Source organism: Diceros bicornis, chromosome 36 (genome assembly GCF_020826845.1).
Source record: "Diceros bicornis minor isolate mBicDic1 chromosome 36, mDicBic1.mat.cur, whole genome shotgun sequence".
NCBI classification, from domain to species: domain Eukaryota; kingdom Metazoa; phylum Chordata; class Mammalia; order Perissodactyla; family Rhinocerotidae; genus Diceros; species Diceros bicornis.
In genome coordinates, this window is record NC_080775.1 from 22,745,315 (window position 1) to 22,760,090 (window position 14,776).

At 37.1% G+C, this 14,776-nt stretch overlaps 1 protein-coding gene across 1 annotated transcript in view; it reads right to left on the reverse strand.

Moving 5' to 3' along the window:
- Positions 1-14,776, reverse strand: part of C36H10orf67 (chromosome 36 C10orf67 homolog) — a 163,030-nt gene that overhangs the window by 57,060 nt on the left and 91,194 nt on the right. The window contains 2 exon segments of the mRNA XM_058532821.1: positions 6,145-6,321; positions 6,997-7,056. Coding sequence (XP_058388804.1) covers positions 6,145-6,321; positions 6,997-7,056 — 237 coding nt within the window.

Here is a 14,776-nt window from a genome sequence, read left to right on the forward strand (position 1 = left end):
AGAATTAAAAAAAAAAGAAACTGTGAACCCAGACTTCCATACTCAGAAAAATATCTGCCAAAAATAAAGGCAAAATAAAGATTTTTTTCAGGCAAATGAAAGCTGAGAGAATTTATTACCAGCAGACCTGCACTATCAGAATTGCAAAAGGAAGTTCTTCAGGAAGAGGGGATATGATACTTGCCAGAAACTTAGCTCTACAAAAATAAATGAAAGATCCGGAAATGGTATAAATGAAAGTGTCAAATGCAAATCTTACTGTGGCAAATTATACCAGTTTTTGTTACATGAAAATATCTATATTAACTTTAAAATTTTTGAAGGATATAACATGCAAGGAACTCCAAAGAATTGTACTTTTGATGGAAACATTGGGAAAGCTTATCCAAAGACGTTTGGAGCAAGATGAATGGACAAATATGAGTTTCATAGTGACTTTCTGGAGAGCTCTTAAGAAACACTATCTTTACTGCTGAAGATTAAGCTATTTGGTGGGAGATTTCCAGAGTTTCCTACAAATTGCAGTGATTTCTACCTGATCTCTTATCAACTAGCTGCTTGGGTGCTTCAGTCTGAAATCATTTTGCTGCTTTCCTAATATTTGTTCTCCTAGCTCTTCCAATGGTTGTATAACAATCTAAAACTGTGTATTGAAATCTTTCTAATTTTAATATAATTACCTTTAAAATTATGCTTATGCTTTATCTAATGTGAATCAGACAGAAATGTTACGTATCTTAATCAGAATCCATCTGCGTAGTCTCAACTGGACAGACAGACAACCAGAATTACACTCCAGGCAGTTTGGGCTCCATCACTTTTGGTGGCATAAAACCAAACACGGGTTCACCATATACTTTCAGCTATTGGGTTAACTGGACTCCATAATACTTCATGGCATTGGTTGTAGGTAACTTGTTTTTCTATTCCAGGTATATATATATTCATATATTCAACAAAGGAATGGCTTTCACATTGAGATTGGTGAAGAAGATCCTCAAGCTATTTTCAAGATTTTTAAAAGTCAAAATAAAAGTGTACTTTGATTCCTTAATAAAGGCTAACAAAACTTAACAACTCTTTGGATTTGGCTGGCATTAAATCAATTCAGTGAGATAACACCGGTCATCTAAGGTTGATCAGATATGCAAGTGAGGAGTAACATGTTACAGATAAATAAATACGGGAAAACAAATATGTTTTCCTTAATTAGTTCAGTATTTTTTATGAATAAGTAAGATTACATTGAGGAAAAGAAAACAAAGGGATATTAAATGAAGAATACATTCCTAAAAAAAAATTTGACGTGTAACTTATATAAACTTATCCCCGGGATTTGAGGAGCAAGCTAGGACCTGGAGAGACTAGGCCTGAAGAGATCAGGGCTGGAGAAACTGACATGTTGGTAGAGCTAGATCCGAAGAGGGTGGCCGATAGTCCAGTGCCAGTGTCCAGAGGGGTGTAGCTACCTCAGGCTTGACTTTGGCAAGCATTGATATTGAAGCACCTCTATGATAGAATTCACAGCACCGAGGGGCAGAATTGTTATATGCAATATTGGCAGTTAGGATGAGTGACAGCATGTCAACTGTTCAGTCTTTTGGGGACCCAAGTCTGGGCAATGTCAGGACTCTGGCCAAATGACTTAGTGTTTAAAACAGGCCTCAACTCTCAGTGGGAACTGGAGAGAAACTCACAGCTAAAACCTAGGCAGACGAAATCGAACAACACCATGCAGTGAGGGGTAAGATGCTCTGTGGGCTCCTGAATGTCAAGTGGACACTTTTTCTGTTACAAGGGTGATATTACATGCGGTCAGGACCTAGCATCTGCCCCCATGACTGAGAGCGTCTAGGGAAGAAGAGAAATGGATACACATCTCAAATCTATCTTTTCCTGATTTCCACAGTAATATCTTAGGTCCTTAAGTTCAATTATACTAAAATATCTTAAACTCTGCAAATAAAATGTTATAATTGTCCCGTAAGAAAATAAACAAGAAGAGACAAAGTATAAAACCCTTCAAGTGATTTTTAACAAGTAATATTTTTCATTTGAGCAACAAATATTGAATATTATTTTCATTAAAATACTTTCAGTTCCAAATAGACTGAAAGTATTTATTTAATTTATCAAACTACTCAGAATAAAATAATGGAGAAAGTAAAAGCCACCTTTCAGTTGAATTTTAAATAGGATATTTCTCAGATTTTCTATTTCAATTCTCTGAGGGCAGAATTTAAAGACGAATCATTTTAGTAATAAATGAAAATTTTGATTTTAAAATAACACAGGTAATTTTAGTGTATTATTCCAATCATCTCTACATTTTAAAGTTATTCATAGTATGAAACAAAGATCCAGTATGATAAGAAAAATTCTTTTGTGTCAACACAATCTATAAAAATATAGTAAATATCCTTTGACAACCTCTGAAGACCATGCACGTGTCCAGGATTGTCCCATCTCTGCATTATTCCACGAACCAGTGCAGCCAGACCAACAACGAGCAAAATGCTGGCTTTCTCAAATTGCTCTGCAAACCTATTAACTGCCTGCTTTATCAAACCAAGCCAAGGGAAAAAAGAACGAAATAATGATACCATGAACAGATTATATTATTTTCTTCTCTGATGGTGTTTATTTTAAACTCTATGTGCAATTTAATCAAATAAAAATGTTGTATAAGAGAGCAACGGTAAATTTCAGAAAGAAAGATTTTTCCTTTACCCACCTAGCCTATAATACTATATATCATATAATAATCATTCTGTAGCGTATAATAATAATTTTTTATTAAATTACTAGCTTGCAGGGTGACTATGGTCATAATTGCAACACCCTTGCAAAAATATTTTACATAATTCTTGAATGTTAAAAGAATAACATTCTAGAGTTTTTATTGAAGTCTTTCATGCTGTACATATGCCTTTTCATTGAGTGAACTTTAAGAATGGGGACACGATTGACTTTGTCCCATTTCCCACGCAGAAGGGTCCTGATGCTTTCTGCAGATCTACGCACGCACCATATGTTCCATCAGCTCAGACCAGGTTACTCCGTGGAAGCTCAGAAGTCTTCCAGGGGAGCATGGACTGGGTGCAACTGTCATTAACTAATTACCCTGGGTCGGGGGGGGGGGAGGGGCGGGGTGGGGGGGAAACCTGGGAATCCAGTTTAACCTTATTATACGCAACCTCAGTATTTGAAATGTTTTACAGCTATCAAACAATAAACTTTCACAAAACCACTGTACAAATACAAGTTTCAGGCTGCGAAATCTTTCATAAACAGACATCAGGCTGCACGGTTCATATCGTGTTTTTCAGACTGGCTAAACACTTGGTTTATCGCTGTGTGCTCCACTATGTGAAGCACGTGTGCTGTTCCCACCGAATGACACAGATTTCAAAACATAAGTATGATTAATTAGATAAGTTAAACGGCTGACGTCAAAAGTTCCTGCAGCAAGCTCTCCGCTTGGCGGCTTACATGTGCCAGATATTATAACCCCTTCACAGGCAATGTTTAAGAAGTCCAGCGACCTCAATAGGATAAAATATTTAAAAGAGAGAAACAGGAAAATGATAAACAGAATGCATATACTTTGGCTAATCTGCAGTGAAAAGTATACCACATGGAAAGGTGACATAAGGGAGCGCCTATAACAATACAATTATTATGAACGACAAAGGTGTATATGATAGTAATAATGGTAAGCTAGAATAACATATTGCACTTTAAAATCCAGTCAATTAATATAAAGATGCAAACACCGGCTTACGTGATCTCTCCCCTCCCCTGGTGCAATTTTTACTTATTGTTACACATTAACCTCCAGTTAATGGAGTCTCTCCAGCTGACAAAATGTACTGTTGAGTTTCGGCAACATCAAAATAACAATCATTACAGTCAGAAGGAAAGACTGTGACACTGAAAGAAAATCCTATTGAAATGACACCTTCTCAGACATCCCGTCCGCCTTTGTCTCTCCCTTATGGTGCATTTTCCATGGGTGAGAACAAGCGATATTTCTGCCCCTTGTGGCTGCGACTTTGGAAGCTCAATTTCAACCTGTAAATTGAGGATCCTGGAGTTTCTAATCTGCAATTCTGGGATTTAGTTATAGCCCTGGGCTTGCTGTAGGGACCAGGGCAGCTCCCCCATGCTGCTGTCCTCGTGGGATTGGAGGTTCCGGTGCTCTGTCCCAGCCACTGACCCTGCTCTGGAGCCCCCTGGGCCATCCTCTCAGAGCCTCAGACCACAGACTCCTGCCCCTTGACCTGATTTCATGGCAGCTGACGGAACCTTCTGGAACAGGACACTGCCTCGGCCACAGGCTCACTAAGTCCAGGGCTTAGCCTGGAGCCCCTCACCCAGTATGGCTGGTTTCCCTGCCCAGGACAGCAGGCAGCACCGCACACTCAGGCTAGGGCTTTGTTTTTTGTTTTGTGATTTTTGTTTGTTTTGTTTTGCAGGCCAAAACAAAAAACAAAAAAACCTTCCCAAGACCTGGCTTCTAAAAATCTTACTTCTAGACCCCAGGCACTGGTCAGTCATGCACCATATTTCCCCCTAAATGTCATTCTCCTTTGAAAATTACACTGGTTTCCAATTGTCTATACTGCCTAACTTTCTGCAGAGTGGAAATGCTTTTAGAGGAGAATGCTTTTTCTCAACTCATAGGGAATGACTTCCACTAACATGACACCCAGGCCTCTCTCTACCTGCTCGCTTACTCCTCCACTGGGTACCAGCAGTGAGCCATCAGCCCAGTGAGTCAGGCTATACCTTTCCTTGACCCCATTTGGAGCCAGGATGACAGAGGGAGCATGACTCTGCTCTGCACCTCCACAACGAAGTGTTAGAGAGGCAGATTCTGCCCCCCGTGAGAGAAGAAGGGAGAACATGTAGAAACAAGACAAGAGAGAATGGGAAATCCACATGGGCAAGTGGACAGAGTGTCTCTATCAAGTGTTAGACATTGGCTGTCTGTCACCACTTGGCTTCTAAGCTTTCTAAAAGTCCACATGGAAAAGGAACTGTGACTAGCTACACAATTCACCGTGCCTACAGACAGATCAATTGCTCTGAGAAATACAACTATTCTCATAACTAAGAGCAGAAGAAAGTCCCCCATAGGATCATCATAAAGGGAGATATTGTGTCGTGCAGTGAGCAGGGCCTCAGCCATGCCCACACAATAAGCCAATGTTGAGTTGAACATTACAGAGCTACTTATTAACATGCCCTTTCATGTAGACCAGTGTACCACCGTAGGTCCAATAAAAGCAATTCTGATTATTTAGGGGGAAGGTGATAAGGAGAGCAATAGCATATAATTCATGTAGGCATGTCTCCGATGGTGTGAGTTACTCCAGTTGCCAATTTGGTATATTATGAGCAAATGGACTGTATACCTGCATGTCCTTCAGGGAATCTTCAGGAAGCTTCTCATAGATATTGGGCAGTAACGGGTTAGAGATTATACACCCTAGGAAGTGCATGGAATGTGGCTTGTCTTTGCTAATTTAATAGAGATCCACTAAGGCTTGGTGACTAAGCTAAATAAACCACCAAACCGGGGACAACGATGACAACCTCTTTTTTTTTTTAATATATCCTTTTATTTTTTACATTTGGTAACATAGTTTCTTTCTTTTTTTTTTTTTTTTTTTGGTGAGGAAGATCAGCCCTGTGCTAACATCCATGCCAATCCTCCTCTTTTTGCTGAGGAAGACTGGCCCTGGGCTAACATCTGTGCCCATCTTCCTCCACTTTATATGGGATGCCGCCACAGCATGGCCTGACAAGCGGTGCATCAGTGCGCACCCAGGATCCGAACCCGGGCCGCCAGCAGTGGAGCGCGCGCATCTAACCGCTATGCCACGGGGCCAGCCCCGGTGACACCCTCTTGGGCAAGCTAGGGGCCTAACAAGGACACGCTAGTGCAGAGAAGAGCAGCCAGAGCCCCTTGCCCAGATTCGTACAAGGGGTAATAGGGAGAATCAGGTGTGTTGAGACTGTTGGCTTTGTTGACGCTGGATGTGAGGTGTGACGCTGCGGTTGCAATAGCGCTAACAGAACAGTAGCCCCTACGCAGATGAAGGTGTCATAGGGTGTGGTCATGGGAGCAGTTCTTACCACATGGGGCTCTTTCTTTGAAGACTGCTTTGGAGTCTTAACCGTTTTGGTCCTGACAGACGACGAACTGATGGAGGCAGAATGTGGCCTCAAAATGGCACCACTCTTGAATGGAGTCCCGGGTTGTGAGGGCCACGGGGACAAAGTGGCTTCTTTCCCCTTGACTGATCTCAGACTCTGGCACAGGAAAAAGAACCAGCTTTGTTATTCTCACGTCATTCTTCAGATTTGGGTCCCTTTCTTTTCCTCCCCTCCCCTCCCCTGAGCTGGAATCGCAGGCTTGAAGTTTTCAGTCCCAAAGAGCATGGGCTTCTTCTTGCTCCCATCCCACAATCCCTCTGCCCTGATTTAACGGGCAGGCTGGGTCTGCTTTTCCACTTCTCCCATTGATGCTAGTGTACTAAGAAAAACATACCAACAAATCAGTGTTTTCTGGAAGCACCTGGTAAGGGGGGGCTCTTTGTGGAGGGGAGTGAGGTGGTAGCTTGAGGTTTGCATCTTCTTTGTAAGAAGGCAGAAGAATAGAAGGCAGAAGTAGAGAGACAGGAATCTGAAGAGGCAAGGCATTGAGCCTAAGGACCAGCATCCCGGGATGTCACTTCTCACTTTCTTTATGCCAGGCTTGCTGTCTCAAAGGCCTACCCACCCACTCTCCTTCTCACTGCCCTCTGCCATCAGCCTTCTGGTCTCCTATCCACATTTCCTGCCTCACTTTTAAGTATTTTCTCCTTCAAACTCAGATGTTAGAAAGTGAAAAGCCTTGGTATGGTATGTATACATTCTTCAACCCAGATGCCAAAATAAGAGAAGCACAGAATAAAAGAAAAAGAAAAAAAGAACTTAAATGCAAACCCTTCTGCCCGTGCTGTCAAACTTTCTTCTTGTTTCCATGTCCTCTTTCTGCTTATTAATCTGTGAAATTGAAGGCGTGTATCATTTGCAAAGGTTAAAAAGGAGAATTTTCTATAAAACATCTTTAAGCAATGAAAGAGTAGCATTTTAAACCATGTGACTCCAAAACTATTATGGGAATATAAGCTATAATGCTAAATATAAATTAGAATAGAAAACAGATTTGGACCCAGAAAAAAAGCAGTTGAAAAGAAGTGAACAGAAATAGATAAAATTGTAAATATTTAAAGTTATTAGCATTTGTTTATTGCTTTAGATATAATAGAGATTACAGAGAAACATGCATTCTTTGCTTATGTGGTGATAATTTGTTTCATCTATTAGAATAGCTATAAATGCCAGGCCTTATCAGAATTTTTGGAGAAATTTCAGATAATTTAATAGTCAAACTTCGATAATGTAATGAATGAAATTTTAGTTTAAAAAGTCAATTCTAATTTCCAGGTATAAAAGACATTTTATCAAAATATATATATAGATAGATATTTTTAACTGAGATATAATTGACATATAACATTATATTAGTTTCAGGCATACAATATAATAATTCAATATTTGTATATACTGCAAAATGATCACCACAATAAGTCTAGTTAACATCCATCACCATACGTAGTTACAATTTTTTTTCTTGTGATGAGAACTTTTAAGATTGTTAAAGCTATACATTTGCAAGGTTTTTATATTTTACATGAAATTGCTCAATATTTACTCTAAATGGACTATAAAAAGTTAAGGATGTAAATTACAATTGCTAGAGCAATCACTAAAAGGTAGGCAAAAAGCCAAAATAATAATAGATAAATTAAAATGGAATTCTAAAATATATTAGAAGAAAGGTAAAAAAAAAAAGAAACAGAAGAAAAACAACAAAAAACAAATAGTGAAATGGTAGACCTAAATCCAACCCTATCAACAACAATAATATTGAATGTTGATAGACTAAACAGTCTAGTTAAAATTCAGAAATAGCCAGAATGCATAAACCAGCTGGACCCAGCTATTTACTGTCTATAACAGATGCACTTTAAATATAAACACACAGAGAGAGTGAAAATAAGTGCATTGAAAAAGACATGCAATGCAAACATAAGAAGCCTGGAGGGCTACATTTATACCTAATATATAGAATAGATTTCAGAATTAAAGCATTACTAGAGATAAAGAGGGACATTTCATAATGATAAAAGGATCGATTCATAGGAAGACATAGCAGTCATAAATGTGTATGTGCCTAATAACAGAGCTTTAAAATACATGAAGTAAAAACTGGCAAAATTATAGGGAGAAATAAATAACACCTCTCTCTTGGCAATTGATAGAAATAGAAAAAAAAAAAGTTAAAGATATATAAATGACCTTAAAAACATTATCACTGCCTTGATCTAATTGATAACACCAACAACTGGAGAATACAAATTATTTTCCAGTATATAGAGCACAGTCCCATGACAGACTATATGCTGTTTGGCCATAAAATCACTTCCAATACATTAATAAAGATTAAAATCATACAGAGAATATTCTCTGATCACAATGGAATTAAACTAGAAATTAATAACAAAAATATATCTAGAAAAATCACTAATATTTATAATTTAAGTAACATAGTTCTAAATCACAAAGGAAATCAGAAATTAGAAAATATTCCAAACTGAATGAAAATACAGGATATCAAAATTTGTTAGATGCAGATGAGACAGGGCATTGAGGGAAATTAATAGCTTTAAGTGCTCATACTAAAAATAATAAAAAGTCTGAAGTCAGTTACCTAAGGTTCTACACTAAGAACGTAGAAAAAGGAGAGTAAAATAAATAAAAAGTAAGTAGAAGGGGAAAAAAAATAATGATCAGAGCAGATACCAATAAAATTTAAAAAACACAAACAATAGAGAAAGAGCCAAAACTAATTTCTTGAAAAGATCAAGAAAATTGATAAACTCCCAACTAGACTGATCAAGACCATAATTTACTTTTTTGTGTGTGTATGTGAGGAAGATTATCCCTGAATTAACATCTGTTGATAATCCTCCTCTTTTTTGCTGAGGAAGCTTGGCCCTGGGCTACCATCCATGCCATCTACTTCCACCACAGCATGGCTTGACAAGTGGTGTGTAGGTCCGCGCCTGGCATCCGAACCTGCAAACCCCAGACTGCCAAAGTGGAGTACACGAACTTAACCGCTATGCCACCAGGCCAACCCAAGACCATAATTTACTAATATCAGGAATGAAAGAGGGTGTATTATTTCAGGTCCTACAGATATTAGAAGGATAATAAGGGAATATTTTGGAAAAACTCATACCAACAAATTCATAATTTATCTAACAGATAAATTGAATAATACAACCTAACAAAACTGACACAAAATGAAATAGAAAATATGACTAGCTCTATAGCTATTAAAGAAAATAAATCTATTATCAAAAACCTTCACATAAAGAAAACTCTAGACCCAGATAGTTTCACTGGTGAATTCTTTCAAACACTTAAGAACAAAACACCAAATCTTTTCAATAATATCACTAAAATTTTCAGAACATAGAAAAGGAAGCCATATTTCCCAACTCATTTTATGAGGCCAGCATAACTCTAACACTAAAACCGAAAAAACACACTGGGAAACAAAAAAGAAAATTTAGAGGCCAATATCCCCTGTGAACATAGATTCAAAGTCCTCAACAAACTATTAGCAAATTGATATATAGTAGTATATAAAATGTATAATAGATCATGACCAAGTGGAGTAAATCTCAGGAATGCAAAATTGCTTTAACATTCAAAAACCAAAGTATTTCACCATATTACAGGATAAAGGAGAAAAAATATTATTTCAATAGCTGCAGAAAAAAGCATTTGACAAAATTCAGCAGCCATACGTGATAGAAACTCTCAGAAAACTAGGAATAGAAGGAAACTTCCTCATCTTGACAAATGACTGCCATGAAAAACTTATAGCCAAATGATACTTAATGATGAAATAATAGACTCTACCTCTCCTAAGACTGGGAACAAGGCAAGAATGCTTATTCTCACCACTGCTATGCATCATTGTATTGGAAGTCCTATACATTGTAATAAAACACTAAAAAGAATTAAAAAGTACAAACATCAGAAACATATAGGTAAAACTGTCTCTATTTACAGACCTGATTGTCTACATATGAAATCCTAAGGAATCTACAAAATTATTATTGTAACTAATAAATGAATCTAACAAGATTGTAGGATACAAAGTTAATATAAAATCAATTGTATTTTTATATACCAGTACCAAACAATTAGAAATGAAATGTAAAAATAATTCCAGGGGCCGGCCTCGTGGTGTAGAGGTTAAGTGCGTGGGCTCTGCTGCTGGCAGCCTGGGTTTGGATCCCGGGCGCGCACCGATGCGCCACTTGTCAGGCCATGCTGTGGCGGCGTCCCACATAAAGTGGAGGAAGATCCGCAGGGATGTTAGCTCAGGGCCTGTCTTCCCCAGCAAAAAGAGGAGGATTGGCATTGATGTTAGCTCAAGGCTGATCTTCCTCACTAAATAAATAAATAAATAAATAAATAAATTCCATTTACAATAGCATCAAAAATATAAAATACTTAGGAACAAATTTAAGAAAAGATGTGCAAGAGGTCTACACTGAAAATGACAACATACCAGTAATGAAAATTAAAGAAAACCTAAATAAATGGAGATATATACTATGCTCCGGATTTGATGACTCAGTCTAGTAATATATTAATATGTCAGTCTCTTCAAATTGATCTATATATTTACCACAATCCTAATCATAACACACTACGTGTTTTTTTTGTGTAAAAATGGACAAGATGTTTCTAAAATCTGTATGAAAATACAGAGGATCTAGAATTTTCAAAATGATTTTGAAAATGAACAAAGTTGGAGGACTAACTGTTACCTGATTTCAAGACTTATGATAAAGCTACAGTAATTGAGATAGGGTGGTGGTCAGGGGAGGAGAATGGAAAAGTGGCCATTAGATTGGGCAACAGGTAGGTCATGAGAGACTTGATCAAGAGCAGTTTCAGTCAATGAGGAATGTGGAAGCTAGATCGCAGTGGATTGAAGAGATATTGGGAAATAAGGCAGTGGAGACAGAAAGATAAACAACACTCGGAATGTTTGTGAAGAGGAAGAGCGAAATGTCTTTGTAGCTAGAGAGTATCTTTTAACTACGGGAGATACTCAAACATGTTTGTTTGCAGGAAAGAATGGTCCAGCAGAAAGGGAAAACTGATGAAAGCTAGAGACGCAAGACAACTGTGGAAACTCTGGATGGAGGACAACCCTTCATCATGAGACAGGAGAGGAGGAAAAGATAGGTGGAGTCATTAATACATTAATTTGTTGGTATTCAGATCTTCCCACTAAATCAATCACTCAATCAACAAACATGTATTAAGTACTATTGTGTACTGGGCACCACACTAGGCTCTCAGAACAAATAAGACATAAACCTTGCCCGCAAGCTTTTACATTCTAGTAGAAAATGGGTTTCTAAAATGCTTCAATTTTTTAAAAAATATTAGATATATACAAAAAATGTATGCAATGCAAATGTAAGTTAGAAAACATAGAAATAATATGACCATCCAACTTGAGAAAGAGAACAATACCAATGCTGTTGAAGCTCCCTTTGTAATTGTCACCAATCCCATTACCACCGCCACCCTCCCAACCTGGTTACAACTAATCTGAATTTTGTGTTTGAAATTCCCTTTTCTTTTCTTTCTTTCTTTTTTTTTTTTGCTGAGGAAGATTCACCCTGAGCTAACATCCATTGCCAATCTTCCTCTTTTTTTGCTTGAGGAAGATTAGCCTGTGCTAACATCTGTGCCAATCTTCCTCTACTTTACATGTGGGTCACTGCCACAGCATGGCTGGTGAGTGGTGTAGGTTCATGCCTGGGACCTGAACCCGGGAACCTGGGCCGCTGAAGTGGAGTGCACAGGACTTTAACCACTTGGCCACTTGGCTAGGTCCCCCTTTTCTTTTCTTGATAATTTTTCATCGGTTTTATAGATTTATAGTTTTACCACATTGGCATCCCTAAACAATATAAAAATTTAATTTTGCTTTATTTTTTAACTTTATTAAAAAATTATAATGTATGTATTCTTCCTCAACTTGTTTGTTTCATCATTTCTGAGAGTAACTCGTGTTGATACAGGTTATAGTACTTCATTCATATTCATATGTATACATATAGTATATAAGCGTACAAATACAACATAACTTATTTATCCACTTTTGTCAATGGACATTTGGGAAATTTTAATTTTTTTCTTTTATAGATAATATTGCTTTGAATATGCTTGTACATGTTCTCTCAGGCACATGTGCTAAAGATCTTTTAGGTGACTGTTATACGCCTGGGAGTGAAATTTGGGGCCATACGTTAAGAGAATGGTCATCTTCAGAAGATAACACAAAATTGTTTTCCAAAGTTTTTGTACCAATATACACAGTTCCCATTAGCTTATGAGAATTCTCTCCATTCCATATTCTCACCAACACTTGGTATTGTTGTATTATTAATGAAATCAAGCACATTTTCATGTTTATTGGTCATCGAGTCTCCTCTTTTGTAAAGTGCCTGTTAAAGACTTTTGTCCATTTTTCTATTGGGTTGTTTGTCTTTTTCTTATGGATTTGAAGGAGCTAGTCATATATTCTTGAAACAGCTTTGTGAATATATACGTGGTGTGAATATCTTTGCCAAATTCATGGCTGGACTATTTTACTTTCTATGGGGCAGTCTTCTGATGAGAGGGGCTCTTAATTTTCATATGGTTGAAATTTTTAATTTTCCTTTTATACTTTATTTTGTGTCTTGTTTAGGCAATAATTTCTACTTTGAGCTCATATGATTTTTTTTCCTAAAAGTTCAAGCGATTTTCTTTTCCTTTACGTTTGAATCCTTAATCCATACAAAATGGATTTGCATCGTGTGGGGTAGGGATCCAATTTCATTTGATGCAATTGTTTAATCAATTGTCAAGCATCTTTAGTGAAAATTCCACCCTGTTCCCACTGATCTGTAGTACTGACATACATAGATATTTACATATATCTGGTTCTCTTCCTGGTTTCTCTATTTTGTCCCAATGGTCTCTTTGTCTATTCCTGTCCCAGTACCATAATACCCTAATTGCCTTATATTTATATTAATAGCTTACAGGAGAAGTCACTCCCTACCCCATCATGTCATTTATTTTACTTTAGGATTTTCCTAGTTATTCTTGACCCTTTGATCTTCCATATAAATTTTAAAATAAGCTTGTCAATTCCATGAAAATCCTTGTAGTAATTTTGGTTGGAATTTTATTGAATATACACATGAATTTGGTGAAAACTAATATCTCTATGATATTGTCTGCCTATTCATGACTAAGTTACATCCCTTCATTTATTTAGTTTTGGTAATCTCATTCAATAAAAATCCATTGGGATTTTTACAAATTTTTGTTAGGTCTATTCACGAACACTTTATAATTTTTATTGCTATTTAATTGATTATAAATTTTTATAAATTATAATTTCTCTTAATTTTTGATTGATAAATACAATTGATTTTGTATATTGATGTTATATCCAGCAATCTTGTTAATTCCAATAATTTGTCTTCAGTCTCTCGGGGGGTTGTCTAAGTGGACAATCACGTCCTCCTTGAATAATAACTGAGTTCTTATTTTTTCCATTCTAATTTTTCCTCTCACTTTCTTTTTTCTTATTCTACTACACTGCCCAGAATTTCCAAAATAACTAAAAAATGGTAGCAGGCAACCTCGTCTTGTACTGATTTTAAAGAGAACGCTTCTTGTGTTTCATCATGAAGTATGTTTGCTGTAGGTTTTACTCTTTAGCAAGGTAAAGAGGTTTCCTCCTCCTTCTCCCAAGAGGTAGTGATATGTGTGTGTGTATGCGATTGAATGTTATTTTTTTTCAAAGAATTTGCAGTCATCTATTCAGAATATCATACAATTTTTCTCCTTTAATCTGATTGTGTGGGGAATTACATGAATAGTTTTTGCCCAATCCTTTTAAAACTATATGCATTCAGGGGGCCGGCTCAGTGGTGTAGTGATTAAGTTCGCATGCTCCACTTCGGCAACCTGGGGTTCAAGGGTTCGGTTCCCCGGGCGCAGATCTATGCACCACTCATCAAGCCATGCTGTGGCAGACATCCCACATAAAATGGAGGAGGATGGGCAGAGATATTAGCCCAGGGCCAATCTTTCTCAGCAAAAAGAGGAGGATTGGCAATGGATGTTAGCTTAGGGCTAGTCTTCCTCACCAAAAAGAAAAGAAAAAAAAAAAAACTGTATGCATTCATTTGCATTTTGCAACTTTTGCCTCATATTGTTCATGAGATTTATCCATATCACTGTAAATCATTCCACAACTAATTTAATTTATCCTATTTTAGATGAACATTTGGATTGTTTCCAATTTGGGGCTATTACCAACAATGTTGCCCTGAACATTCTTGAAAATGTCTCCTGGTCATGAGTCATTGTAGGGTATGCTCACCTTAGACATTAATAGGTCATTTGCCAAGCAATTGCCAAAATTAGTTCTACTAACTTTTATTCCCACCATCCCCATATGAAAGTTCTCATTGCTTCACAACTTTGTCAACACTTAGTATCGTAAGTAAGTCTTTTATTTTTAACCAATCAATCTGGTGTGGTTTCTTTATGG